Source organism: Mus musculus, chromosome 1 (genome assembly GCF_000001635.26).
Source record: "Mus musculus strain C57BL/6J chromosome 1, GRCm38.p6 C57BL/6J".
NCBI lineage: Eukaryota > Metazoa > Chordata > Mammalia > Rodentia > Muridae > Mus > Mus musculus.
This window is the reverse complement of record NC_000067.6, coordinates 150,319,417-150,346,771: the sequence shown is the minus strand read 5'-3', so window position 1 is coordinate 150,346,771 and position 27,355 is coordinate 150,319,417. Positions and strand designations below refer to the sequence as shown.

The window sequence follows — 27,355 nt, the reverse complement described above, 5'->3', positions numbered from 1 at the left end:
AGTTTAATCTCTCCACGTCTTGCTTGTAGATCCAGATGTAAACACTCAACATCTAGCTTCAGCTGCTGTTCTTCTGCTCTGCCATCATGGACTCTGATCCCTCTGGAACTGTAAGCTCAAATAAACTCTTTCTTCTGTGGGTTGCCTTGGCAGTGTTTTATTACTGCAACAGTAAAGTAACTAATGCAGAATATGAGTTTAGATGTGTTTATGGAGAATCATTACATAGTGTGTCCAGGAGCATCTTTCTGTGATAACATAATACAAAGCTGTCTTTTCTATTTGGGGTCTCCAAAGCTACTAGTATTCCACAGCATGCTTGATATTACCTTTATACGACTTCCTCAGTAATCATGAATGCATGTAGTAGTTGGTTATTACGTTTCAGGATTTAATATCTTACTTTTCAAAAAATGTTTTATTTTCATAACAGGGTAAACAATTTCTTGTGAATCTTAAGTTCAGATTTTTCTTTTTTAAAGAATCAAGAGTTATTGAAATAGCAGAGATCTTGAAAACTAAAATGGTTACTGCGTTTGTCTATACAACTGTTTTATGTACATTAAAATTTGATTATGTCAAGTTTTCTTCAAGTTGTTGTTGTTTAAAACATAGTAGTGCTATGGAGCTCAGGCTAGTTTTAACCTCATGTTCCCCCTACTTCAGCTATCCAACAGTCTCTTCCCCACCTCCTGTCTCACCATAGGCATGTATATATGTGTCCCACTGTGTTAGACTTTTAAATGTAGATTCTGAGGGCCACAATCAGATCATTAGTCACCTTCCATGGCAAGAGAAAACTCAGTTATCTTGATGCTTCCCTCAGCCCCAATATGCCACTAATACTTCAAGTTTCAAACATTTAGTTAAAGATGATAGCCATAAAAATTACCTCGAAAGCTCACACAATATGTACTCACTGATAAGTGGATATTAGCCCAGAAACTTAGGATACCCAAGATATAAGATAAAATTTGCTAAACGCATGAAACTCAAGAAGAACAAAGACCAAAGTGTGGACACTTTGCCCCTTCTTAGAATTGGGAACAAAACACCCATGGAAGGAGTTACAGAGACAAGTTTGGAGCGGAGACAAAAGGATGGACCATCTAGAGACTGCCATATGCAGGGATCCATCCCATAATCAGCTTCCAAATGCTGACACCATTGCACACACTAGCAAGATGTTGCTGAAAGGACCCAGATATAGCTGTTTCTTGTGAGACTATGCCGGGGCCTAGAAAACACAGAAGTGGATGCTCACAGTCAGCTATTGGATGGATCACAGGGCCCCCAATGGAGGAGCTAGAGAAAGAACCCAAGGAGCTAAAGGGATCTGCAACCCTATAGGTGGAACAACATTATGAACTAACCAGTACCCTGGAGCTCTTGACTCTAGCTGCATATATATCAAAAGATGGCCTAGTTGGCCATCACTGGAAAGAGAGACCCATTGGACTTGCAAACTTTATATGCCCCAGTACAGGGGAATGCCAGGGCCAAAAAGTGAGAGTGGGTGGGTAGGGGAGTGGGGGGAGGGTATGGGGGACTTTTGGGATAGCATTGGAAATGTAAATGAGGAAAATACCTAATAAAAAATATATATAAAAATTACCTTGAGAAGTGTTGCTGTTGAGTTTACATAAAAAAAAACATACTTGCTTCATTAATGGAAGGTACACTGTACATAGCTACTTCACTTTCAGAATGTATAGGTCATCAAGAAAATATTTATATTCCAATACATTTCAGAATATAATTTAAAGCACTCCACAAAGCCAATTCTTTTCTTTTGCTTCACAGATATCCTGAGAAAACTTTCAGCGGCATGACCCAACAGTCTTGGGATTTTCTCAGCCACTTAATCTTTTTGTGGTATGTTTCTGGTATCAACTTGATGATTAGTAGTTGTGAAGTGCAGTTAGGAAATGGTTGCAATGATTCTAGTGACAAATTATGGTGAGTTAAATCTCCACAAATGTAGAAAGCAGGAGGCAGAAAATATGTTTCGTATGTCATGGTAAGTGATTTTCTACTGGGCATGGTTCTTGCTTTCCGGAGAGCACTTGACATTGTCTAAAGAAAGTTTTTTGTTGTTGCAATTAGAGGAGGATGTTACTAGCATCTATTTGAGAAAGGTCAAAGATGCTGCTAACTGTCTTTTAGTGTGCAGAGCAAATCTTCACAGAAATGCCAATAATAGTGATATTCGGAAATCTTGACATAGGAGCAACCATCAGGATTAATAACGGAATCCAAAGAGTCAATGAGGAAGTTATCAAGAAAGAAAGGCCACAAGATAAAACTGGGAAGATATAGTCCATGAACACCAGGCAAAGCAGTTGGAGAATCGTCATCAGTGTTCAGTGTGCCCCAAAGCATGGAGATGGGCTGTAGAATCTAATGTGTACGGTGGTTGGGCCACTTTGTTGTAGTTACTTATCTGCCTTTCATTGCTTTGGAATTTTTAAAGGACTTTTCTCTTTTGATTTAAATATTTTTATTGAATTTTTTATTGAATATTTTCTTTTTTTTCCATTTTTTATTAGGTATTTAGCTCATTTACATTTCCAATGCTATACCAAAAGTCCCCCATATCCACCCACCCCCACTCCCCTGCCCACCCACTCCCCCTTTTTTGCCCTGGTGTTCCCCTGTACTGGGGCATATAAAGTTTGCAAGTCCAATGGGCCTCTCTTTCCAGTGATGGCCGACTAGGCCATCTTTTGATATATATGCAGCTAGAGTCAAGAGCTCCGGGGTACTGGTTAGTTCATAATGTTGTTCCACCTATAGGGTTGCAGATCCCTTTAGCTCCTTGGCTACTTTCTCTAGCTCCTCCATTGGGAGCCCTATGATCCATCCATTAGCTGACTGTGAGCATCCACTTCTGTGTTTGCTAGGCCCGGCATAGTCTCAAAAGAGACAGCTATATCTGGGTCCTTTCAATAAAATCTTGCTAGTGTATGCAATGGTGTCAGCGTTTGGATGCTGATTATGGGGTGGATCCCTGGATATGGCAGTCTCTACATGGTCCATCCTTTCATCTCAGCTCCAAACTTTGTCTCTGTAACTCCTTCCATGGGTGTTTTGTTCCCAAATCTAAGGAGGGGCATAGTGTCCACACTTCAGTCTTCATTCTTCTTGAGTTTCATGTGTTTAGCAAATTATATCTTATATCTTGGGTATCCTAGGTTTGGGGCTAATATCCACTTATCAGTGAGTACATATTGTGTGAGTTTCTTTGTGAATGTGTTACCTCACTCAGGATGATGCCCTCCAGGTCCTTCCATTTGGCTAGGAATTTCATAAATTCATTCTTTTTAATAGCTGAGTAGTACTCCATTGTGTAGATGTACCACATTTTCTGTATCCATTCCTCTGTTGAGGGGCATCTAGGTTCTTTCCATCTTCTGGCTATTATAAATAAGGCTGCTATGAACATAGTGGAGCATGTGTCCTTCTTACCAGTTGGGGCATCTTCTGGATATATGCCCAGGAGAGGTATTGCTGGATCCTCCGGTAGTACTATGTCCAATTTTCTGAGGACCCGCCAGACTGATTTCCAGAGTGGTTGTACAAGCCTGCACTCCCACCAACAATGGAGGAGTGTTCCTCTTTCTCCACATCCACGCCAGCATCTGCTGTCACCTGAATTTTTGATCTTAGCCATTCTGACTGGTGTGAGGTGGAATCTCAGGGTTGTTTTGATTTGCATTTCCCTGATGATTAAGGATGTTGAACATTTTTTCAGGTGCTTCTCTGCCATTCGGTATTCCTCAGGTGAGAATTCTTTGTTCAGTTCTGAGCCCCATTTTTTAATGGGGTTATTTGATTTTCTGAAGTCCACCTTCTTGAGTTCTTTATATATGTTGGATATTAGTCCCCTATCTGATTTAGGATAGGTAAAGATCCTTTCCCAATCTGTTGGTGGTCTTTTTGTCTTATTGACGGTGTCTTTTGCCTTGCAGAAACTTTGGAGTTTCATTAGGTCCCATTTGTCAATTCTCGATCTTACAGCACAAGCCATTGCTGTTCTGTTCAGGAATTTTTCCCCTGTGCTCATATCTTCAAGGCTTTTCCCCACTTTCTCCTCTATAAGTTTCAGTGTCTCTGGTTTTATGTGAAGTTCCTTGATCCACTTAGATTTGACCTTAGTACAAGGAGATAAGTATGGATCGATTCGCATTCTTCTACACGATAACAACCAGTTGTGCCAGCACCAATTGTTGAAAATGCTGTCTTTCTTCCACTGGATGGTTTTAGCTCCCTTGTCGAAGATCAAGTGACCATAGGTGTGTGGGTTCATTTCTGGGTCTTCAATTCTATTCCATTGGTCTACTTGTCTGTCTCTATACCAGTACCATGCAGTTTTTATCACAATTGCTCTGTAGTAAAGCTTTAGGTCTGGCATGGTGATTCCGCCAGAAGTTCTTTTATCCTTGAGAAGACTTTTTGCTATCCTAGGTTTTTTGTTATTCCAGACAAATTTGCAAATTGCTCCTTCCAATTCGTTGAAGAATTGAGTTGGAATTTTGATGGGGATTGCATTGAATCTGTAGATTGCTTTTGGCAAGATAGCCATTTTTACAATGTTGATCCTGCCAATCCATGAGCATGAGAGATCTTTCCATCTTCTGAGATCTTCCTTAATTTCTTTCTTCAGAGATTTGAAGTTTTTATCATACAGAGCTTTCACTTCCTTAGTTAGAGTCACGCCAAGATATTTTATATTATTTGTGACTATTGAGAAGGGTGTTGTTTCCCTAATTTCTTTCTCAGCCTGTTTATTCTTTGTATAGAGAAAGGCCATTGACTTGTTTGAGTTTATTTTATATCCAGCTACTTCACCGAAGCTATTTATCAGGTTTAGGAGTTCTCTGGTAGAATTTTTAGGGTCACTTATATATACTATCATATCATCTGCAAAAAGTGATATTTTGACTTCCTCTTTTCCAATTTGTATCCCCTTGATCTCCTTTTGTTGTCGAATTGCTCTGGCTAATACTTCAAGTACTATGTTGAAAAGGTAGGGAGAAAGTGGGCAGCCTTGTCTAGTCCCTGATTTTAGTGGGATTGCTTCCAGCTTCTCTCCATTTACTTTGATGTTGGCTACTGGTTTGCTGTAGATTGCTTTTATCATGTTTAGGTATGGGCCTTGAATTCCTGATCTTTCCAAAACTTTTATCATGAATGGGTGTTGGATCTTGTCAAATGCTTTTTCTGCATCTAACGAGATGATCATGTGGTTTTTGTCTTTGAGTTTGTTTATATAATGGATTACATTGATGGATTTTCGTATATTAAACCATCCCTGCATCCCTGGAATAAAACCTACTTGGTCAGGATGGATGATTGCTTTAAAGTGTTCTTGGATTCGGTTAGCGAGAATTTTATTGAGGATTTTTGCATCGATATTCATAAGAGAAATTGGTCTGAAGTTCTCTATCTTTGTTGGGTCTTTCTGTGGTTTAGGTATCAGAGTAATAGTGGCTTCATAAAATGAGTTGGGTAGAGTACCTTCTACTTCTATTTTGTGAAATAGTTTGTGCAGAACTGGAATTAGATCTTCTTTGAAGGTCTGATAGAACTCTGCACTAAACCCATCTGGTCCTGGGCTTTTTTTGGTTGGGAGACTATTAATAACTGCTTCTATTTCTTTAGGTGATATGGGACTGTTTAGATGATCAACTTGATCCTGATTCAACTTTGGTACCTGGTATCTGTCCAGAAATTTGTCCATTTCGTCCAGGTTTTCCAGTTTTGTTGAGTATAGCCTTTTGTAGAAGGATCTGATGGTGCTCTGGATTTCTTCAGGATATGTTGTTATGTCTCCCTTTTCAGTTCTGATTTTGTTAATTAGGATTTTGTCCCTGTGCCCTCTAGTGAGTCTAGCTAAGGGTTTATCTATCTTGTTGATTTTCTCAAAGAACCAACTCCTTGTTTGGTTAATTCTTTGAATAGTTCTTCTTGTTTCCACTTGGTTGATTTCACCCCTGAGTTTGATTATTTCCTGCCGTCTACTCCTCTTGGGTGAATTTGCTTCCTTTTTTTCTAGGGCTTTTAGATGTGTTGTCAAGCTGCTAGTATGTGCTGTCTCCCGTTTCTTCTTGGTGGCACTCAGAGCTATGAGTTTCCCTCTTAGAAATGCTTTCATTGTGTCCCATAGGTTTGGGTACGTTGTGGCTTCATTTTCATTAAACTCTAAAATGTCTTTAATTTCTTTCTTTATTCCTTCCTTGACCAAGGTATCATTGAGAAGAGTGTTATTCAGTTTCCACGTGAATCTTGGCTTTCCATTATTTATGTTGTTATTGAAGATCAGTCTTAGGCCATGGTGGTCTGATAGGATACATGGGACAATTTCAATATTTTTGTATCTATTGAGGCCTGTTTTGTGACCAATTATATGGTCAATTTTGGAGAAGGTCCCATGAGGTGCTGAGAAGAAGGTATATCCTTTTGTTTTAGGATATAATGTTCTGTAGATATCTGTCAGGTCCATTTGTTTCATAACTTCTGTTAGTTTCACTGTGTCCCTGTTTAGTTTCTGTTTCCATGATCTGTCCTTTGAAGAAAGTGGTGTGTTGAAGTCTCCCACTATTATTGTGTGAGGTGCAATGTATGCTTTGAGCTTTACTAAAGTGTCTCTAATGAATGTGGCTGCCCTTGCATTTGGTGCGTAGATATTCAGAATTGAGAGTTCCTCTTGGAGGATTTTACCTTTGATGAGTATGAAGTGTCCCTCCTTGTCTTTTTTGATAACTTTGGGTTGGATGTCGATTTTATCCGATATTAAAATGGCTACTCCAGCTTGTTTCTTCAGCCCAAACATAAAAAAAATGTTTTCTTTTGCTTGGAAAATTGTTTTCCAGCCTTTCACTCTGAGGTAGTGTCTGTCTTTTTCCCTGAGATGGGTTTCCTGTAAGCAGCAGAATGTTGGGTCCTGTTTGTGTAGCCAGTCTGTTAGTCTATGTCTTTTTATTGGGGAATTGAGTCCATTGATATTAAGAGATATTAAGGAAAAGTAATTGTTGCTTCCTTTTATTTTTTTGTTAGAGTTGGCATTCTGTTCTTGTGGCTGTCTTCTTTTTGGTTTGTTGAATGATTACTTTCTTGGTTGTTCTAGGGCGTGATTTCCGTCCTTGTATTGCTTCTTTTCTGTTATTATCCTTTGAAGGGCTGGATTTGTGGAAAGATATTGTGTGAATTTGTTTTTGTCGTGGAATACTTTGGTTTCTCCATCTATGGTAATTGAGAGTTTGGCCGGGTATAGTAGCCTGGGCTGGCATTTGTGTTCTCTTAGTGTCTGTATAACATCTGTCCAGGCTCTTCTGGCTTTCATAGTCTCTGGTGAAAAGTCTGGTGTAATTCTGATAGGCCTTCCTTTATATGTTACTTGACCTTTCTCCCTTACTGCTTTTAATATTCTATCTTTATTTAGTGCATTTGTTGTTCTGATTATTATGTGTCGGGAGGAATTTCTTTTCTGGTCCAGTCTATTTGGAGTTCTGTATGCTTCTTGTATGATCATGGGCATCTCTTTTTTTATGTTTGGGAAGTTTTCTTCTATTATTTTGTTGAAGATATTAGCTGGCCCTTTAAGTTGAAAATCTTCATTCTCATCAATTCCTATTATCCGTAGGTTTGGTCTTCTCATTGTGTCCTGGATTACCTGGATGTTTTGAGTTAGGATCCTTTTGCATTTTGTATTTTCTTTGACTGTTGTGTCGATGTTCTCTATGGAATCTTCTGCACCTGAGATTCTCTCTTCCATTTCTTGTATTATGTTGCTGATGCTCAAATCTATGGTTCCAGATCTCTTTCCTAGGGTTTCTATCTCCAGCGTTGCCTCGCTTTGGGTTTTCTTTATTGTGTCTACTTCCCCTTTTAGTTCTAGTATGGTTTTGTTCATTTCCATCACCTGTTTGGATGTGTTTTCCTGTTTTTCTTTAATGATTTCTACCTGTTTGGCTGTGTTTTCCTGCTTTTCTTTAAGGGCCTGTAACTCTTTAGCAGTGCTCTCCTGTAATTCTTTAAGTGACTTATGAAAGTCCTTCTTGATGTCCTCTATCATCATCATGAGAAATGTTTTTAAATCTGGGTCTAGATTTTCGGTTGTGTTGGGGTGCCCAGGACTAGGTGGGGTGGGAGTGCTGCGTTCTGATGATGGTGAGTGGTCTTGATTTCTGTTAGTAGGATTCTTACGTTTGCCTTTCGCCATCTGGTAATCTCTGAAGCTAGCTGTTTTAGTTGTCACTGTTAAGAGCTTGTTCTTCAGGTGACTCTGTTAGCCTCTATAAGCAGACCTGGAGGGTAGCACTCTCCTTAGTTTCAGTGGGCAGAGTATTCTCTGCAGGCAAGCTCTCTTCTTGCAGGGCAGGTACCCAGATATCTGGTGTTCGAACCAGACTCCTGGCAGAAGTTGTGTTCCACTCACTAGAGGTCTTAGGATCACGTGTGGAATCCTGTGTGGGCCCTTGCGGGTGTCAGGCGACGCCGCTGGCAAGGTAGCCCGGGGCTCGAGTGGAGCGGAAGGGGTTTGTGCCCCAGATCAAGCCCGGGTAGCCTGCTTCCCTATGTACCGCAGTCTCAGGTTCCGCGCGATTGGATTGGGGCAGGCGCTGTGTTCCACTCACCAGAGGTCTTAGGATCCCGTGGGGAGTCCCGTGTGGGCCCTTGCAGGTGTTGGGCAAGACTGCTGGCAAGGTAGCCCTAGATCAGGCCCGGGTAGCCTGCTTCCCTATGTACCGCAGACTCAGGTTCCGCGCGATTGGATTGGGGCAGGCGCTGTGTTCCACTCATCAGAGGTCTTAGGATCCCATGGGGAGTCCCGTGTGGGCCCTTGCGGGTGTTGGGCAAGACTCTGCTGGCAAGGTAGCCCGGGGCTCGAGTCGAGCGGAAGGGGAATATTTTCTTTATTTACATTTCAAATGTTATCCCTTTTCCCAATTTAAATACTATATATAAGGTATTTGTTAAGTTCATTTCTAGAATGATGTGAGTACTGTGTTTGCTATAGATGCATTGCATCTGACACATTCCTGAATTAACTTTGATGTATATAAGCACAACTTTATGCCTTTAAATCTGTGTAGTATATGAATCATTTTACTTGCTGTATATCTATTAATAATGACAAGCAACATTTAAGTAGTATCTGCACATTAGGCAGTCTTCTTATTAGCTTACATGATTTACTCATTTTTATTTCATAGTAACTTTGTGAAGAAGTGAAGTCATTATCTGTGTTTAACAGGTTTTTAAAAGGTGCAGAGAGATTAATTAGTATGCACAAATTCACAAAGTGAATGATTGGATTCAGATAAAGAAGTTTGCTACTGGTGTCCATTAGAGTCACCGGCATCACCATAGAGGTACAAAGGTATAAGCAGTTACCTCTGTCTCTTGTATAAAGGCTTGCTTTCTTTACCTTCCTTCTGTTTCTTGCTCTCTAGAACTCTCTATGGACATTGCATACTATCAGTAATGTTTTCTGAACAAATGAATAAATTAGCTTTTCAATTTACAATTCAAATTTACTATTCCTTTCAAAATTTCCTAGCATTAGATAACAAACAAGTTATCCTTCAGGTCTACTACAATTATTATTTGAGTAATCATGTAACATGGTATATAACATTTTAAACTTTTTAACTTAAAACTCTTTCTTTAGTAAATCAAAAATGATCTCTGGGGTGGATCTGGGAGAAGTTAAGGGTGGAATTGGGGGTGAATATGATCAAAATACATTCTTAAAATTCTCAAAAAATTAATAAATGTATTTTTTAATGATTTCTTCTCCTATGGAATTAATCAACAGATTAAGTGTTTACTTGAAGGCCTTTGTAATGCAGCATCTTTGCAACAGGCGTTCTAGTCAAATCCTGTCTTTTGGGTGACTCTCCTGATGAGTGTTCTATGATCAAAGCTTGCCCTGGCACCCATTAGTCACCTAGTGCTTATGCTGAGAATGGTTGCTGTCATCACTCGCTCTCTAAGTTGGTACCACCTAGTTACTTTTGCTTTGACAATGATGGGTTAAATACATTCCTGGGCTTAGTCCGGCTTAAGCTTGCAAGCTGTTTATTCAAAATGAAAAGATGGTTTGTTTCTTACAGGAGAGGAGCTTTCTTTGGATAGGAATGTTTCAAAGCAGTAATTTCTCTCTCTCTTTCTCTCTCTCATTTATTTTTACTATAAATGGATGTTTCCCTTAAATGGTTAGCCTTTCTTTCCCTCCTCTGGCCACTGAGAATGAATGACTAAATAGCTAATTACTGGATAAAATGAACAAATGAATAACTGAATCACTAATAACTGAACCTACATCTTGTTCTTAAACTATTGTTGTATTGTAGATGTTTGACCATCCTTCTTCACCATCTCACCACCATCCTTTAAGGGTTTCCTTCCAGTCCATGGAATTAATGCCAGTCTATAGCTAGTCTATTGAGCCTTTAGATTTATAAATACTTCATGTGAAGATGCTTGGCTTTTTTTTTTTTCACTTTTTTTTTTGATTTTGCTCTTGCTCTTTGCTATTTTGTTTATAGCCAACACTGTCATTGAATTAATGACTCCCAAGCCTTTCCTCTTGCTTCAGCGTTCTGAGTACAGGATGTGGCAGCACATCTGACATTTTTGCCACATTTGTAAGACTAGTACTTTCTTAGTAGAGAATTCTACAAGAGATGAATGCATTTCCAGCCTCTACTTGATAGAAAATACCAGTTTTTAAAGCTCCTTGACTATATGTAAACATCGTACCTGGTCCCTTTCCCTGTTCTTCCTCCACGTGATATCCTTATTGTCTAGAAATTTAAAAGCAGGCCATATGGTGTTTAAAATGCTTTCCCCAAATGTATAATGAGGAATCAATATTCAGGATTTTAGATCCATGAACAAAAATATTCATTTAGAGACAAAACTATGTAGGAGACCAGTCAGCATAAACTGGTGATCGCCAGGAATTCTGACACATCTGTTCATTCTGAATACATATGCCAGTGGCAGACTTTCTGCCTTTTCCTTTCCTATTCTTTGTTTGCTTTTTTTTTTTTCTTCTTCTTCTACTTGGTGGCGCACGCCTTTAATCCCAGCAGAGGCAGGCGGATTTCTGAGTTCGAGGCCAGCCTGGTCTACAAAGTGAGTTCCAGGACAGCCAGGGGTATACAGAGAAACCCTGTCTTGAAAAACCAAAAAACCAAAAAACAAACAACAACAACAACAACAACAACAAAACACGAAAAGAAAAAAGGAAAGAAGAGAAGAGAAAGACGAGGTGGTGGAGATGTCAATCCAAGAGTTGACTGAAAGAGCTGACCTAGACTGAGTACCTAGAGAACTCAGTGAAGGACTTTGAAGGAAGTGACAGTTGGATAGGAGGGGCGTGTCAGTATGCTGTCAGAAGCCAGAGGAAGTAACTCAAAGGGAAGAGAGTAGTCCCCTCTGATAGGGTTTTAGGGGAAGTTGAATACAAATGGACTAAAAGCTGTCCAATAAATGTGATAAGAGATTTCAACTGTACTTGAATTGCTTGGCAGAGTCCCACCAGTATGATGGAAAGAAAATGTGGAACAGGAATTGTAGGTTGTTTTAGATACCTCCTTTAAGAATTGTGACTTTAAAGAAACCAGAGATGTGAGCAGTAGGTTAAAACTTTAAATTGTACATGAACATACTTTAAATTGTGGGTAATATATAAATATTTCAAAGCCAATATTAATAATACATGGAGAAAAGGGACAGAGAGTGCAGAGGAGAGGGGTATAACCACAGCAGAGAACTTCCGGTGCCTGGGGGAATGAGTTCAGATCCTACACAGCCGGATCTGCTGGCTGGAGACACCTGTGTGGATGCTTTTTCTAGAACGTCGTAGACCACGTTTATGTGAGGTTGTCATTTCACTTCAGATGGTTGAAAGATGAGATAGTTCTCATCAGATAACATCTGAGAAATGTTTAGAGTCCTGGATGAAGGTGGAAGAACCGTAAGCTAGTTACGTGAAAGGATGTCAGGCAGTGGTGGCGCACGCCTTTAATCCCAGCAGGAAGGAGGATTTCTGAGTTCGAAGCCAGCCTGGTCTACAGAGTGAGTTCCAGGACAGCCAGGGCTACACAGAGAAACCCTGTCTCGAAAAACCAAAACCCAAACAAAAACAACAGCAACAACAAAAAGGATGGAGACTAAAGCTTCGAATAATTTGCATGTTTAACCCATGGGCTGCCAGGCGTTGGCATGCTCCCAACATCTCAAGAGGAGTCCGAGTCTGGCTGTGTACCAAGCACCGTTTCTTCCATTGTTCACCATTTTGCTTTAGCTCTCACTCACTTTTATCTTTTTACTCTGAGTTAGACATCGTTCATCTTACTCTCCATCTAACTTATGCATTTATACTTTAATGTTGTTTTTTATTTTGCACTTCCATGTCTGTGTGAGGGAGGACAAACTTCCAAAATTTTTGTTTTGTTTTGTTTTGTTTTTTCGACACAGGGTTTCTCTGTGTAGCCTTGGCTACCCTAGAATTCATTTGCTAGATAAGACTGGCCTCGAACTCTTAGAGATCCATCGACCTCTGCCCCCAAAGTGCTGGGATTAAAGAAGGCGTGCATCAGCGCTGCCGGCTCTTTTTTTTTTTTTTTTTTTTTTCTTTTGGACAAATTTCAAAATACTTTAAAGAAAAGTGAAAGCTAAAATCTTACTTTTCTTCTCTGCATCTTGTTATATTGTTTGGAAAATAAAAACAATACTTTTCAGATGCATATTTATGGTTATTGGAGACTAATAAATGAAACCATTTTAATTTACTTTTTGAGCTTTATGAAGTTTTAAGTACTCAACTCATGATAGGCTTTACACAGACTACTTGTTTCTTCATAGGATTTTATTTTTATTGTACAAACCAGTTTATAAGCAGTATTCAGTTTGAAAAGCCCAAATAAAAATGCCAAGGGAAAAATGAGGAGCAAAATCTAACACGGAACTTGAAAGGGATTTTTACAATGATCTAAACATTGACATTACCCACCTCCTCTGCTTACTAGTTATTTGCTAAAAACCACAATATCCTTGCAGTAAAATATTATCTCAATTTGAGTAATTAGTACTAAAAAGTGCTATGTACATAATTTTAGTGTGTCCCCCCCCCCGAGTTTAAATAGCCAGGCCCATATTTAGTGTTTGCTAAAGGAATATAGATACTACCAAAAAAAAAAATCAGTGTTCACTGTGTAAAGGATAGACATGAGATACTGACATGGTGAAGGCTTATTCAATGTCCTCGTCTTCCATGTTGGTCTGCTCTAGGTCATGTATCTCTCTTTCTGGTAGTAATCCATATTCATTTAGGAAAGACTCCACATCCACAGCAAAAAATTCTTCAGCAAATTGTTCAGCCACACTAATAAAATTGCTTATGAGTTCCCCACCTTTGTACACCAGCAACGTAGGGAGTACGTCTGTGGAAAAGCGGTCCCCCGCTCCGGTATTAGAAGCTTTTATTTTACAGAACTTGACCATTGGGTACTCTACTGCAAGGCACGCTAAGCTGCTGTTGAGTGCATCGCAGCCCCTGACACCATCCTCGTAAATGTTAACCACAATTGTGGTGACCTTCTGCTCCTTCTCGATGGTTTCCAGGAATTGCTCCCCTGTTTCCAGCTCATACACAAACCCATACCTAGGCCCAAAACTCAACTTCTGATGCATATCCTGCATGCACTGCCTCCGGTATTTGCGAAGGCAACTCTCATCTTCTTTGTCTTGATGAATGAGTTCATATTCTTGAATGCTCATCTGAGAACGCAAGAAAGAAATAATAGAGATAATCCAACGACGGACGTTTCGTCTTTAGGTGCATCAAACTCATTCTCAAGTCTAGCAGCTTTTACTTGTTGACCACGCCTCCTTTTGCTTAGACCACGCTGCCCCTGCTTCTAACATAGGTGTCTCATTTAAGCACTGGCTCAAAGGCCACTTGCAGAACCTTTTCTCTACACTTTAGTCTGTTTTGGTTTTCATTGAAATAAGTACCGTTGGAGCTTGTACTATATATTTGATGAACTAATTAATTAATTAATGCTCAGTGTCAGCAGTTTGTTTTGTTTTCCGATTATAGGCACTACCCAGATCTGCTGACTCAGAACCTATAAGGGTGATGTTGAATTGTCTGTATTTTAACAAGCCTTCTAGGTTATTCCTTACCACTGAGTTACATTCTATTGTGGTTAAAACATCAAATTATCTTAATACCCTTTCATAATATGGACTCCATTATTAATATATCTGATAGACAATTAATCACCTCTTACTCTCAACCAAGAAAAAATAGACATAAAGAAATGATGCTGTCTAGTGTCATACGGCTCACTGAAAAGTGTAGAAAGGCCCAGAAACTTGGAAGCTGGCATTTGGGGACCCTAAGGATGGTAGTCACTGCATCTGCTGACTGTTTTATAATACTTGTTTCTGCCTCTTGTATGTTTTCTTGATATTCCCAATTCTTTCTCCCTTCCAATCTACCCTCCCTCCCTCTTTCTTCCTTTGTCTTTCATCTCTCTTTCTTTTGATATGGTCTTGTTCTAGGCTAGCCTAGAACTCAAGGTCCTTTTACCACAACCTCCCCAGTGCCAATATGTGCCACCATACCTAGGTCTCTTTCCTATTCTAATAGTTTCTCTATGTTAATATTATCATCTCAATTCCATTCTTTTAGGCCTAAAATTATTAAATGTTTTGCATATTTCATAAGCTGCCATCATAGTCCTGCTAGTTCAAGCAACCAAGCCTCATGAATATTGATTTGGAGATACATTCGAGAATCCCTGTCAGAAGTTGTTCTGTTTATACATGGAGGCATAGATACTTAGGCATACAGGCACATTTCTGAAGTTCAACCAGCACAAAATCTTTAATACTAAAAACTCAGATTTAATACTCATTTTGTTTTAAGACACTTTTAAAATTTATTTACCCTTCACAATCTGTTTGAAACAAATGAGGAGAGGACATTCTTACAATTCCTCCCTTTAGAAAATGTGATTGTCTCGTCCACACTGCATGGTTACATAAAGAACCAACTTCTGTCTTTATGTGTTACACCGTTAGACTAAAGATCACTATCATGGTCTGAAGCCATCTGCCAAGGCACATTTCTGCTCATAGTCTCTTAACTCAGTATACTCCCAATATAAACTGATTTGGTGATAAATAATCCACTGGAGTGATCTCCCACACATGAAAATCTCTTAACTGCTTCTATCATTATTAATTTTCTCATATAAATATGAAATACTAATGGAGATTTTAAAATGGACTAAAATTTTTAAAAAGGAAATAAAAATACTGATAATATACAAATTTAATATTCAAATAATCTCCATTGACATTTTAGAGGCCCTCTTTGACTCTGCATCTTTACGACACAGACACACACTTGTGTAACTAAGACTCTTGCAATGCTGGCTTTCCTAGTGTTGAGCTTCTTCTGCTTATGTCCTCCCGGATCTTCCCAGGAGATCCTATTCTTCTAAACTACGAATACCCTCAGCCCAGCGAATGTCTCTCTTCACACTTCTCTGCACACAGATTCACCTGTCTATAATCATGCAGTAGTGAAAGCACACAACGGTGTTTTTTGTTGCCCCAGAGAATGGAATAGTTTATATAATTTAAAATTCTATGTTTTGTTTTTTCATTTTTCTAAACTTTCTCTACAACAGTTCATATATTCATAATTCATTCTTTTGATTCCCACATGTGTTTCTTAGTATAGAATACCTTAATCACAGTATTCGATTTATACTACAAGGAAAACATTTCATAATACTCTAAAGTGATTCTCTTGAGGGACTTAGACTAGGTAATACAGAACTCATAGCCAGTCTTTTCTTCTCTTACCTTTCTGCTCATTCTTTCTTTTGAGTCATCTCTGCTCTGAGGAGAGGACATTTGTCTGAGGATTTCCTTCTTGCTGGGTGGAATTGAATCACCATCTTCACTTTCTAATTTAAACTTTCTCCAATCATTTATTACTCCTTTGGGTCCTGAAATTAAAAATTTAAACGTTTTTCTCTTAATTCTGAAAATTACTGCTTACATGGGCTAGAGAGATGGCTCAGAGGCTAAGAGCACTAGCTGTTTTTCCACAGGTCCTGAGTTCAATTCCAGCAACTACATGATGTTTTATAACCGTCTGTAATGAGATCTGGTGCCCTCTTCTGTCATGTAGGCATACATTAGGGCAGAATATATATTACTGATATTCTAACAATTTAATATATATCAATACCATATATATATATTACATTATATATATTAATAGAGCTACCCATACTAAGGCTTAGTCTTGTTCCTCATTAACATAGTATTCTACATTTGGGTGTATTCTTTCTTTCTCACATTGTATATTATATTGTATATTAACTTCTGATATAGATTGTATAAATTTAAATAAAGTGATTACAACTGATTTTATTGATTCAGGCAACCCTGTTTCTATTTTTACTATTCTACAGTCCTCTGGAAGAGCAGCAAGTGCTCTTAACCACTGAGCCTTATCTCCACCCCAAGTCGCCATCCTTTCTCTTCTTTTTCTTTTCATTATAGAACACAGTAAATTATTATGAATTTCTATACAATTTAGTCAGTTATTACAGGTGGTATTGTTTCCTCATTTTTCTATCATGTATGATGTTGAATGAGGCATCTTATAATCAATTATTTATCCTATCTGTCAAGTGTAAGTGAAATGCCTCCACTGAAGAACGTGCCTCTTCCTGGGTGTGATGGTGCTAACTGCCCTTGCAGAGGTCAAACCACTTTGATTTGTCCTCCTCCCAGTGCTTCATTCAGAGGATGTGTTAAACTTACAGTTTTTCTACTGTGGAAAAAAATGCATCTTGCCAAAGTTATGTCTGTATCTTTTTTAGGTTATTTTTTTCTCTGCGAATCTTTTGCCCACTGTGATGGTTAACACTGATCATCAATCTGATGTGATCTATAATCACTTAAGAGATAAGCCTCTTAGCACGTCTGTAAGACTTTATTTAGTTGAGCTAATTGAGGTGGGAAGACAAACCTTAACTATGAGCATCACCATTCCATGGTCCGAGGTCCTGGAGACAGGTAACTAAGCATTACCATCCACTTTGCTCTGCCTACTGTGTGTGGATACAATGGACCAGCTGCCTCAAGTGCCTGGTCTTGACATCCCCACTGTGATGACTGTACCTAGAACTGTGAGTACACATGAACTCTTCCTTCCTGAAATTGTTTATGGCTGGATATTTCATCACAGTAACACAAAAACACACCAAGTAACTAGTACATCCCTATTGTACTTGGTTGCCGTTTAATTTCTTATTATTTGTAGAAACTCTTTATATTAAAATATTAATTTGTTGTCTATTGTATTGTACATGTTTCTCCTAAGTATGTTAGATTTTTCCTTTAATATTTTCTTCTGATAACATTTACCAGACAATGGGCGTTTCCTTTGTTTCTTTCCCTTTCCTCTTCTGTGCATCTGCTTTTTCTCACCCTCCATTTATCTCCTTCACTCCGTCCCTCCTCCTGTAATCCCTGTTTCCTTCCAGCAGACTGACCTATATTTTCTCTTACAATTGCTTTGCTTATTTCATACTTAGAAAGACACTTTCACCGTAGCTGTTATTAAATAAATTCCCTTAGACTTATTCTGGTACAAGTGTTAAGGCATTCAAACCTATGACTGAATTCAAAGGTTCCTGTCCATGCTTACAGACATGGGAGGTACTAGTGACATAGATTCTGTAGAGTCAAAAGGCTTCTGAATGCAAAACTCAAGTCACAGCACTTAACAGCTAAGCTCTTGGTAGTGGCATATAATCAACCACATACAATTCAACAAGTTAAGAATGCCTCCTGATGAAATGATAGTTTGGATATTCTGGAGGTAGATTGATTCAAGAATTCTTTATTAGACCCTTGGTTTTTTTCACATTCATAAAGCTAAAATTATGTATTACTTACTTTTGATCACTATATTTATATATAGCATACCAAGGAAGGCTGTAGTGGGTACAGGCAGGAGGATTGTCAGAATGGAAAGAATCTTATTAATTTGTAGATAGAGGAGTTTTATGATACCAGGGTAGCAGGAAATTACCAACAATTTGTGTTTTTTTCAAACTCTTTGATACTGAATTAACAAATAACAAATCCCGGGTCATTTCATTTTAAGCTAATTTATTTAGTCAAATGTTTTTAAATTATTCTTTCTGACTAGATGGAGGTATTACTTAAATTCAGTAAAAGTCTCTATAAGAACAGGAGATACTTATAGATTTAATCTTACTTCAATAATTATGTTTTCTCTGCACATTAGTTACCTGTGTGCGTGGCCTGTCCTTCAAAATCTTCTTCTAAGCTTTGGCTGGCGGCTTCTTCCATTTTATGGGTTGGGTTTGGTGTAGTCTGTATGATGAAAAAGAACCAGTAAGGCTGATAAGTTCCGGAACACACATGCAAGCACATACACATCCTTAGAAACATGTGCATGTGTTTATAATCCCCTGATGTCACCTTTGTGGAGTAAGGGTTTTCACTATGGGAAAGAGTGTGTTGAATGTTTCTGTCTGCATTGTAAGAGGACATTGATTTAGCAAGTACTAAATAGTACTACTAAAGATATTTGTATAATTTGTGGTTTGTCTTTTGAAGGTTTATGTTTTATTTTTTAAAAAATTTATTTATTTATTTATTTATTTATTTATTTATTTATTTATTTAATGTGAGTACACTGTAGTTGCCTTCAGACATACCAGAAGGGGGCATCAGACCCCATTACAGATGGTTGTGAGCCACCATGTGTTTGCAGTCAGTGTTCTTAACCACGGAGCCATCTCTCCAACCTGAAGGTTTATGTTTTCATTTTGGGTTTAGGTACCTTGGTGAATACTATTGATTAATAAATTCCTTATTTTTATTACTACTTGTCAAAAGATTTCATAAGGCTCTACCCCAATATCTCATATAATGAAAAATTCTAATTAGTCGAATGTTTGCTATTTTAGTGCTATTGCTGTGAAGAGATACCATGACCAAGCCAACACTTTCAAAACAAAAGCATTTAATTAGGGCCTTTCTTACAGTTCCAGATGTTTTGTCCATTTTCATCATGGCTGAAACACGCAGACAGGTACTGGAGCAGTAGCTGAGAGCTACATCATGATCCACAGGCAGAGAGACAAAGAACCTTTGAAACCTCAAAGCCCACTCCTAGTGACACACTTCTTCCAACAAAGCCACACCCACTTCAACAAGGCCACACCTTCCAATTGTTCTAATCTTTCTCAAATAATGCCACACCCCCTTGATAACTAAACACTAAAATATATGAGGATTTGGGGACCATTCTTATTCAAACCACCACACTTACTATAAGCATTTTACTACAAGACGTGCATTTTCCAAGTACCTTATGTGACAAATTTATTTAATACTCTCCTAGCCCAATGTGGTAGGACATACGTAATTTCTTTTTAAAATTGTGGAAGCTGGAGAATTTGTCTTGCAAGTTTAGTACAGGATTTTAACCTAGACTATTTGACTTGGAGCCTACTCTTATCCATCACATTATTTGTTAAAGTAACTACTTTGGATTCTTTCTTCCTATGATTTGAAAAGTACAGTGTACTTCGTACTGAAAACAGTTACTAAGTTGTAAACAGTTGTCCTAAGAAACATTGCTGATCAATATTTAACATCTTTCAGTGCTAAAGAGTGAGTTTTGATGAAATGATTGCCCACCAAAGAAAGAAAAGGAGATAGTAAATATATTTTTTTCCTCCCACTACACTCTCTTATAATTTTGAGAAGTTAAAATGTTGCAGAAACCTCATGGCTAATTACTTCTTTATGCTTAGTTCACAGTAAAATTAATCTACTTACTTATTTATCGTTAATCAACTGGAAATTTTGGTTTATATACACTAGTATGTTCCCTAAGGGGTCCGTCTATAGAGTTGTGATTTCTCTGAAACTCCACTGGGGAAGCTCTGTGACATTGGCTATACCAAGTGTCTTTACATTTTCTCTTTTCTCCTTGTAACATCAGTTTTGAACACTGACATTTTCCAGTCTGGACAATAATTCCTTCTTAGCTTTTGTTGATTTATGCTTCAGTATCAGAGTTGGTTTCTTTAGTGCTTGTCTTGACTCCTTTTGTGTCTTAACTTGTGACAATTTTTGGGTTGATCCTAGAATTCTGCTTCCTTTATTACAGTCCCTAACAGAATCAGCTGAGAGCAAAATTCTTTGCTGACTTGGTTTCCCATTTGAACAAGAAAAAGCTTTTAAGTAAGCTATTAAGATTCTATAATGGTTATATAATCATAAGTATAATTAAGAATGGTGAATTTGTAATAATATACAGAGAACGGCTGGTGTTCATACTCCATGAGGAGTACAATTTCTGTTCATTTGCAATTAGAAATATTAGATTTATTTAGCTATTTAAAAAAGATAGTGAATTTGTATATTTTTATTAAAAAACAGAAAAAGAAAAAATGAAAGGGAAATATGTAAATACTGTTGGTTTAAGAAAAGAAATATAATGACTACAATTATATAAAACCATTTTTATTTCTAAAGAAACATGACCTGTTTTTTCTTCAAAGTAAAAGCAAAGAATAAAGAACTTGAAACATAGTTTATTATTTCAATTGCCTCTTAAGTTCTAGTAAAAACCAAAACAAAACAGTAACTTAATTAGCCTTTTCTTATGCAAGAGTAGATTATTAATTTGGCTATCTATAATTCTAAATAAATATGTATAAAACTAAGAACATTTAAATAATTCTACTTCAAGTATTGAAGACACAGAACTATAGCTTCCTTCTTGATTTATTATTTTTAATAGCTTAATTGTCAATCTTAGGTTATTCATTTTTAGGTCTAATTATTGAATTAGTGTATACTTATGTTAGACTGTGTTGGATAGTTCTCTGGGATGTGAATTTTGTTTAAAAAGAAAAATATTTTGGTAGAGTTTTCACTAATGCTAACACATAAGCCAATTGGACTGCCTTTCTTTGAGTTAGAGTATAAAAATTAACAAAGTTTTCTATGGTTTACTGCCAGAAAAAGTGTAAACAATTAGAAGAAAAATATTGAAACATGGAAACGTTTGTTTTTAGTATTCATGGTCTCTGTAGAAGACAGCATAAAATGAATATCACTCACTATTGATAGGTTCATTTTTATTCATAGTAATTCCCCCTCTACCACCTCCTCTAGGACTTGCTGGTATCCCAAATAATCTAATGTAGTAAATTTACATTGGCATCATACAAGCAGTTACATTGATATTCAAAAATAATGTATCCTGATACACAGAAAATAAATATTTTCTAAACAAGGCCTGAACAATGACAATGCCAGTTACCATATTGATTGTAAAAGGGGGAATATTGTAAGACCCCCTCACCCCTAGATAAAGAGCTACAGGCAATTAATGACTGCTAAGATAGGGAAAAATTGGTTTTCTACAGGGACAAGCCCTCTGATATATATATTAAACTGATTTAGTAGGATCTATCTATCTATCTATCTATCTATCTATCTATCTATCTATCTATCTATCTATCACAATTAAAGAATAAGAGCCCATCAAGCTGAGAGAGAATGGAGAGACACATAGGATGAACCGGAGAGGGGAGAGTGTGGGGTTAAAATGATGTAAATTATGTAAATGCAATAATTTTGTATGAATAATAAAAATGTGTTTAAAAGAAAATAAATGTGTCTGTTGTATAAACTAAAATTTATCTTAAGTATTGTTAGTTAAAAAAAATCAGCATTTGAGTCAAGCAGTGGTAGTGTATGCCTTTAGTCCTAGCACTCAGGGTGCAGAGGCAAGCAGATCTCTGAGTTCTAAGCCAGCCTGGTCTATAGAGTGAATTCCTGGACAGCCAGGGCTACACAGAGAAACCCTGTTTTGAAAACAATAGCTGGGCTGTGGTCGTGCACGCCTTTAATCTCAGCACTTGGGAGGCAGAAGCAGGTGGATTTCTGAGTTTGAGGCCAGCCTGGTCTACAGAGTGAGTTCCAGGACAGTCAGAACTATACAGAGAAATCCTGTCTCGAACTGCCCACCCTTAAAACAAAAAAAGAAAGGAAGGAAGGAAGGAAGGAAGGAAGGAAGAAAGGAAGGAAGGAAGGAAGAAAGAAAGAAAGAAATAAAATAAAATAAAATCAACATTTGGCTTGAAATTGTATGAGTAATGGATTTTTAATTAACAATGATATTATTATAAGCCTTTGATGCCAATGAGAATGTTTTTATGTGACTGGAAATTGATGTTAAAGTGGAGCAAGAAGACAGAATACAAATGCTAACTTCATCAACATTTACTGTCTGAAAGAGTTATTGAGTTTTGCATCTTAGCGAGATGTAAAAATCTGTGACCCTGCTTCTTGTTAATGTTGGTCTGTTAGAATACTGTTTGTTTGCTTGCCTGCTTGCTTCCTTGTTGGTTGGTTTTGAGACAGGATCTTATGCATCCCAGGTTAGCCTGGAACTTGATCTGTATCTGAGGATTAGCTTGAACTTTTGATTTCCCTGTCTTTCTCTTCCCCTGTGTGCTGTGTAGAAGCAGGTGTATAAATTGAGACCAGGGCTTTCTGTATAGTAGGCAAGTGCTCTACTGACTGAACTAAAGCTCCTATTATACTTACTTAATTAATAAAAAAATTTAAATGTATTTACTAACTGTGATAGAATTAAAGAACTACTTCTGTCTGTCCATCTCTTTCTTTGTTTATGTACAAGTTTGTGGTGTGTGTGTCTGTGTGTGCCACACCCACTACAGTAAATACTGCGTGGCAGGCCCAAAAGCTTGGATGAAGTCCCGAAGCAAAAAGTTTCACGGAAACTTAGTCTTCTAAAGCCTTGGCATCCCATATCAGGAATGCACCAAACTTGTCATTGTGTTAGTCGGTGAATGGATCTGTCTGCTTTCCTTCAATATTGTTTTATTATAAGTGCCTCTAAGGAATGATTTTTGACATATAGCTAAGTTAGATCAGCCTCCACCAGTGTTCCAATATACTAGGAAATCGTTGAGCCAAACTTGGGCTTTGATTTTTGTAAGAATGTTACTCATTCAGATGAAAAGCCTCCAGTGTTGACAGAGAGACAGTGAAAGAAATCAGGCATTACAATTTACTGGAATAGAGCTAGAAATCTCAGGGCTAGTCTACAAAGTATACTTAGAACAGCTGAGTCACTCCCATACACAGGAATTTACAATGGCCTAGGAAGAAGGAAGGTTTTGGCCTAAGAAGGAACTAGAGTAAACACTTAGAACAACCGCTGACTCACTCCCATACACAGGAATTTACAATGGCCTAAGTGGAAGGTGGATTATACCATAGACTAGAATTGGAACTATGGCAAGGGCATGAAGCCCTTGCCCTGGCTTCTAAGAATAAACTGACCTTAGGTGGGGCTGTTTTTGACCCCAGTTGTTAACATTGATTTTTATCCCAGTTGGTTCCTGTTAGCTTTTATGTATGCATTCCTCTGTATTGTTGTAAAAGTCATTTTGCATCAGGTACCCTCCATGTACCTTGGATGACCTTAATGTATCACTTAACTTCCTTGTCTCCTTCTATAATATAAGTCTGATGCTCAGCTTTGAAAAATTACATTCAGATCAACACTCTCTTGTGTTCTCTCCTGTTTGTCTGTCACTTTTCGCAGACTCCTTGCTCACCTGAATACCGGAACCCTGATTCTCTTGCGGGTTGAGGGGCCGACTGAGTCCAGTCTGAGGCATGTGTGTGTGTGTGTGTGTGTGTGTGTGTGTGTGTGTGAATCAAAGGGAGTGCACTCACTTGTGTAGGGTACATATGTGGAGGCACAAGCTGACATCAGAATGCTTTTCTTTTGTTCCAGTTGCTTAAGAAGCCCTATGATTGATTGGCCTGCTCTGCCTGCTCTCCCTCGCTGCTGGCATTATAGATGCCCACCACCACTGGTTAAGTGTGTGCCAGGGATCCAAACTCACACCTCTATGTTTGTGCAGCAAGCATTTTACCCATGGGTTCATCTCTCCAGTCTTCGAGGAACAGTTATTCAGTAAGGTGGCTGAAACTAGCAAAAGCGTGAGATGGATAAAACCCATAACTTCCTGTTTTCTCTTTACTATCACAAGAAAGCTGGATTTCATGCCATGTTCTGTGTTCCATGAGAGTCACACTGCATCCAGTCACCTTTGTCACAGTTCCTCTTCTCCCCTTTTCCCATTGTTAGTCATATATCTCCTACGTGTCTGCTTCTCTGTTCCAAGGTGACTGTGAGCTAATCTGATCAACTAAGCCAGGCTAATGTTCTCACCAGTAGTAATTCGTTCATTGAGATAGATAACTCCTGCCACAAATATCTCCTCCAGTGTCATACTGGGCTCCTATAGAAAGCATTTTGTATTTCTTAACAAAACAAGCTACTGGTTGATTTCACTTGAAATAGGCTTGACAACACTCCATCAAGATTGTATAAGGACTACTGGATCTGTGTAACTCTTCTTTCAAATCAGAAAGATGGAGGGGATTATTTGCCCAAAGCCATATTCTCTTCTGTTTACCAGTCCAGCCCACGGTTAGGATTTTAGACTTGAAAGAGGAGATGGGGTAGCACAAAATGTACCCTTAGGTCAGTTTCATTATACAGGATCACATTGTGCCTCATCTCTGTGAGCCTCTAAAATCACCCTCTAATTTATTGGTATGTATCTGCTCCTCAAAAGAAGAACTTGACTTCCTGTGGACCATGCATTTAAATACTTTGAATTGGAGCATACATAGTGCTACACTCTTGATTACTTAGATTTAAGTCTAGCTCTGCCAAACTTTAGCTAGACCACCTTGGGCAAATCATTAAAACTCTATTTGCTTTAGGTTTCATTCCTAAAACTGAGAGTAACAATTGTAACTACTTCAAAAAGTGTATGGAGAATAAATGCAAGGAATTATGTAAAGTGTATATAGTATTTAGTATTGGTCACTTAATATGTTTGGGGTAAAAAATAATTTGTTAATTACTGAATAATAAAAAATTGAAGCCTAAGTAAATTTAATAATTTATATAGTAAACCAAATCTAAATTTTATTTAAGAGCCAATGCCTATATGTTCTGCTTATACATAATTATCTTTCCCGTCAAAGATCATGTATCATATATTTTACCCCTCAACTATTTTATATGTTCCTATTTCATTACTGACTGGGTACTTTATAAAAGTACTTTGATTTATATTTCATAAGCAATATTCGCTGCAAGGCATTTGAGAACATATAAAATAAAACATTAATCTTGAACTGAGGAATGGAGCATAATAAAATGTACATGAAATGGCAAAGAGGAAATAGGAATGCTGGTTTGGGTGGGGTGTGGCATAATTATTCTCTAATGATTTTGATAATTGTCAAGTGATTGGTCTTCATTTCTGTGCTTCTGCCACATACAACTGCCATTTAAACTCCTCCCTGCATTTCAGTTCACAAAGGAAATAGGGCTTTGCTTAGAGAGTAAAGACGCCCAGTATTTCTGTTGCCGTCATTAGTTATCCTGCTTGTTAATTTGGTGGTGCAGAGCTTTTACATTTCATTGTTATCATAATGAGAGTTTTCTTTAAAGACAAATTACTGTAAGCATGAGTGGAATATAAGGCAGTCTTTAAAACAGTGGCAGTGAGTAAGAACATTGAGCTGAGCAAGCGGCAGGAAGTCAACAGTTGCTGTTGTGCTCTTCTTTACATATAAAGTACGGCCTTAGCTAATGTACTTCTGTCCTCCCCCTGAATCTAGACACTGTTTGTGACAACGGATGCAAGACTTGTGATGGAAACATCAACATCAGAAGCTGTGGAGCAGATGTTCTTAGCCTCTTCCCTACTCTATAAATAGAACACACGAGCCTGGGCAGGAGGAAGGAGTAGGATGACTTTTGAAGAACTTGGACACCAGGAACACATGGAAAGCAGCAGTTTTATATTCATCAGCCTGTATTATCAGCACAAAACTTTAATAAACATGAGCTTTCAGAAGTAAAATGAAATTCCTGTGCTTAATGAAAAGATATCAACACCAGCATTGCTTTTACAATCTTTAGACATTATCTTGTTCTGGAGAGGATAGAAGTATCACAGCCATCCAAGAAATTTATGGGAGCTATCTTTCTTAGTTATATATAATTTTTGTAAACTCATTTACTTCCAGCACATATTGTTTAATTCTGTCATGAATATTATAAATTATTCTCCAGATATTTTGATAATAATAATATAACATAAAATCTAGTCACTAAACAAAATATTTTGTCAAAAATTGACAATTCTCAATTTGATGAATTAGATGATCTATGGAGCAAATTACAATAATGTGATTTCATGTATCATATATAATGGATATATATGCATAAATGAAACTAGTTAAAAATGAACACTGTAGTGAAAAGCTGTTTGAAGTTAAAAATAACTTTGTTTCAAAGCAATGGGAAAAACATACTATACACATGTTCATTACCCAAATAGTAAAATTTATTGGTAATGATAATGTTCATTGGGGCAAAGTAGAAGGAAAATGAAATCAATCAAAAGAAAAATTTCACATAACTTAGCAAATCTCATCAAGGTCTCAATATTTAAGAAGCATCATTTTGATTTCTTCAAAGTTTTAGACATTTGAAGGAGATATTTTTATCTCCACTTTAAAGTTTAAAAAAAAAAAAGAAACAACAGCCTGAAATGAGTTCTGTTATCCAAAAGCCTTGAAGCACATTTTTGACTGTTTTATCCCGCAGTCCACAAAGCCTTAGTATTAAGTGAAAATGCTTTAGAACAGAGGACTTGCTGCTTTCTATGTGCTGAGAGCCAAATTCTCAAACACAGAGTGAAAAGCGTTGTCTTCTCTTTCCTTCAGTTCTTCTTGCACTCACAGGAGAACTGGAGAATTTAAACTTTCAGAATTAATTCCCCATATGAGGACTTATATTAAACATGCAGAATACCAGACTCACACTTGTGTGTTTAATCTGAATTTTGTTTGACAGAGATGACAACATAAATAGCTTTAGGAGGGAAACATAAACAGTATGTAATTGCCTTTATAGCACGTTTGATGTCAGTTGGAAAGATTTTAAAAGAACACAATAACATATAAACACTGAAATTATAATCATTTCCTACAAGACAAATTTCTTTAAAAAATATATTATCAAAAACCTTACTTGTAGACTCACAGTTTGGGTCTCTGTTCCTGGTGTTCTAGAATATGTCCAGGGAGTGAGAATCGCTGTCCACTGAACTCCTTT

At 37.6% G+C, this 27,355-nt stretch overlaps 1 protein-coding gene and 1 long non-coding RNA gene across 3 annotated transcripts; one reads left to right on the top strand and one right to left on the bottom strand.

Moving 5' to 3' along the window:
- 2310030A07Rik (RIKEN cDNA 2310030A07 gene) lies at positions 1–26,091 on the top strand. Its single transcript, NR_040603.1, has 4 exons — positions 1–110; positions 1,804–1,875; positions 23,942–24,129; positions 25,852–26,091. It is a non-coding gene; the product is annotated as an RIKEN cDNA 2310030A07 gene (long non-coding RNA).
- Pdc (phosducin) lies at positions 12,866–27,355 on the bottom strand. Of its 2 annotated transcripts, none has more exons than NM_001159730.1 (4): positions 27,272–27,355; positions 18,372–18,456; positions 15,901–16,046; positions 12,866–13,797 (listed from the first exon to the last, which is right to left on the bottom strand). In NM_001159730.1, exons 2-4 carry the CDS (start codon positions 18,430–18,432, stop codon positions 13,270–13,272), a joined length of 735 nt encoding a protein of 244 aa, NP_001153202.1. In that variant the 5' UTR covers positions 18,433–18,456; positions 27,272–27,355; the 3' UTR covers positions 12,866–13,269. The 2 variants fall into 2 exon arrangements, with proteins under 2 accessions (NP_001153202.1, NP_077778.1); NM_024458.2 differs by having other exon boundaries at positions 27,284–27,355.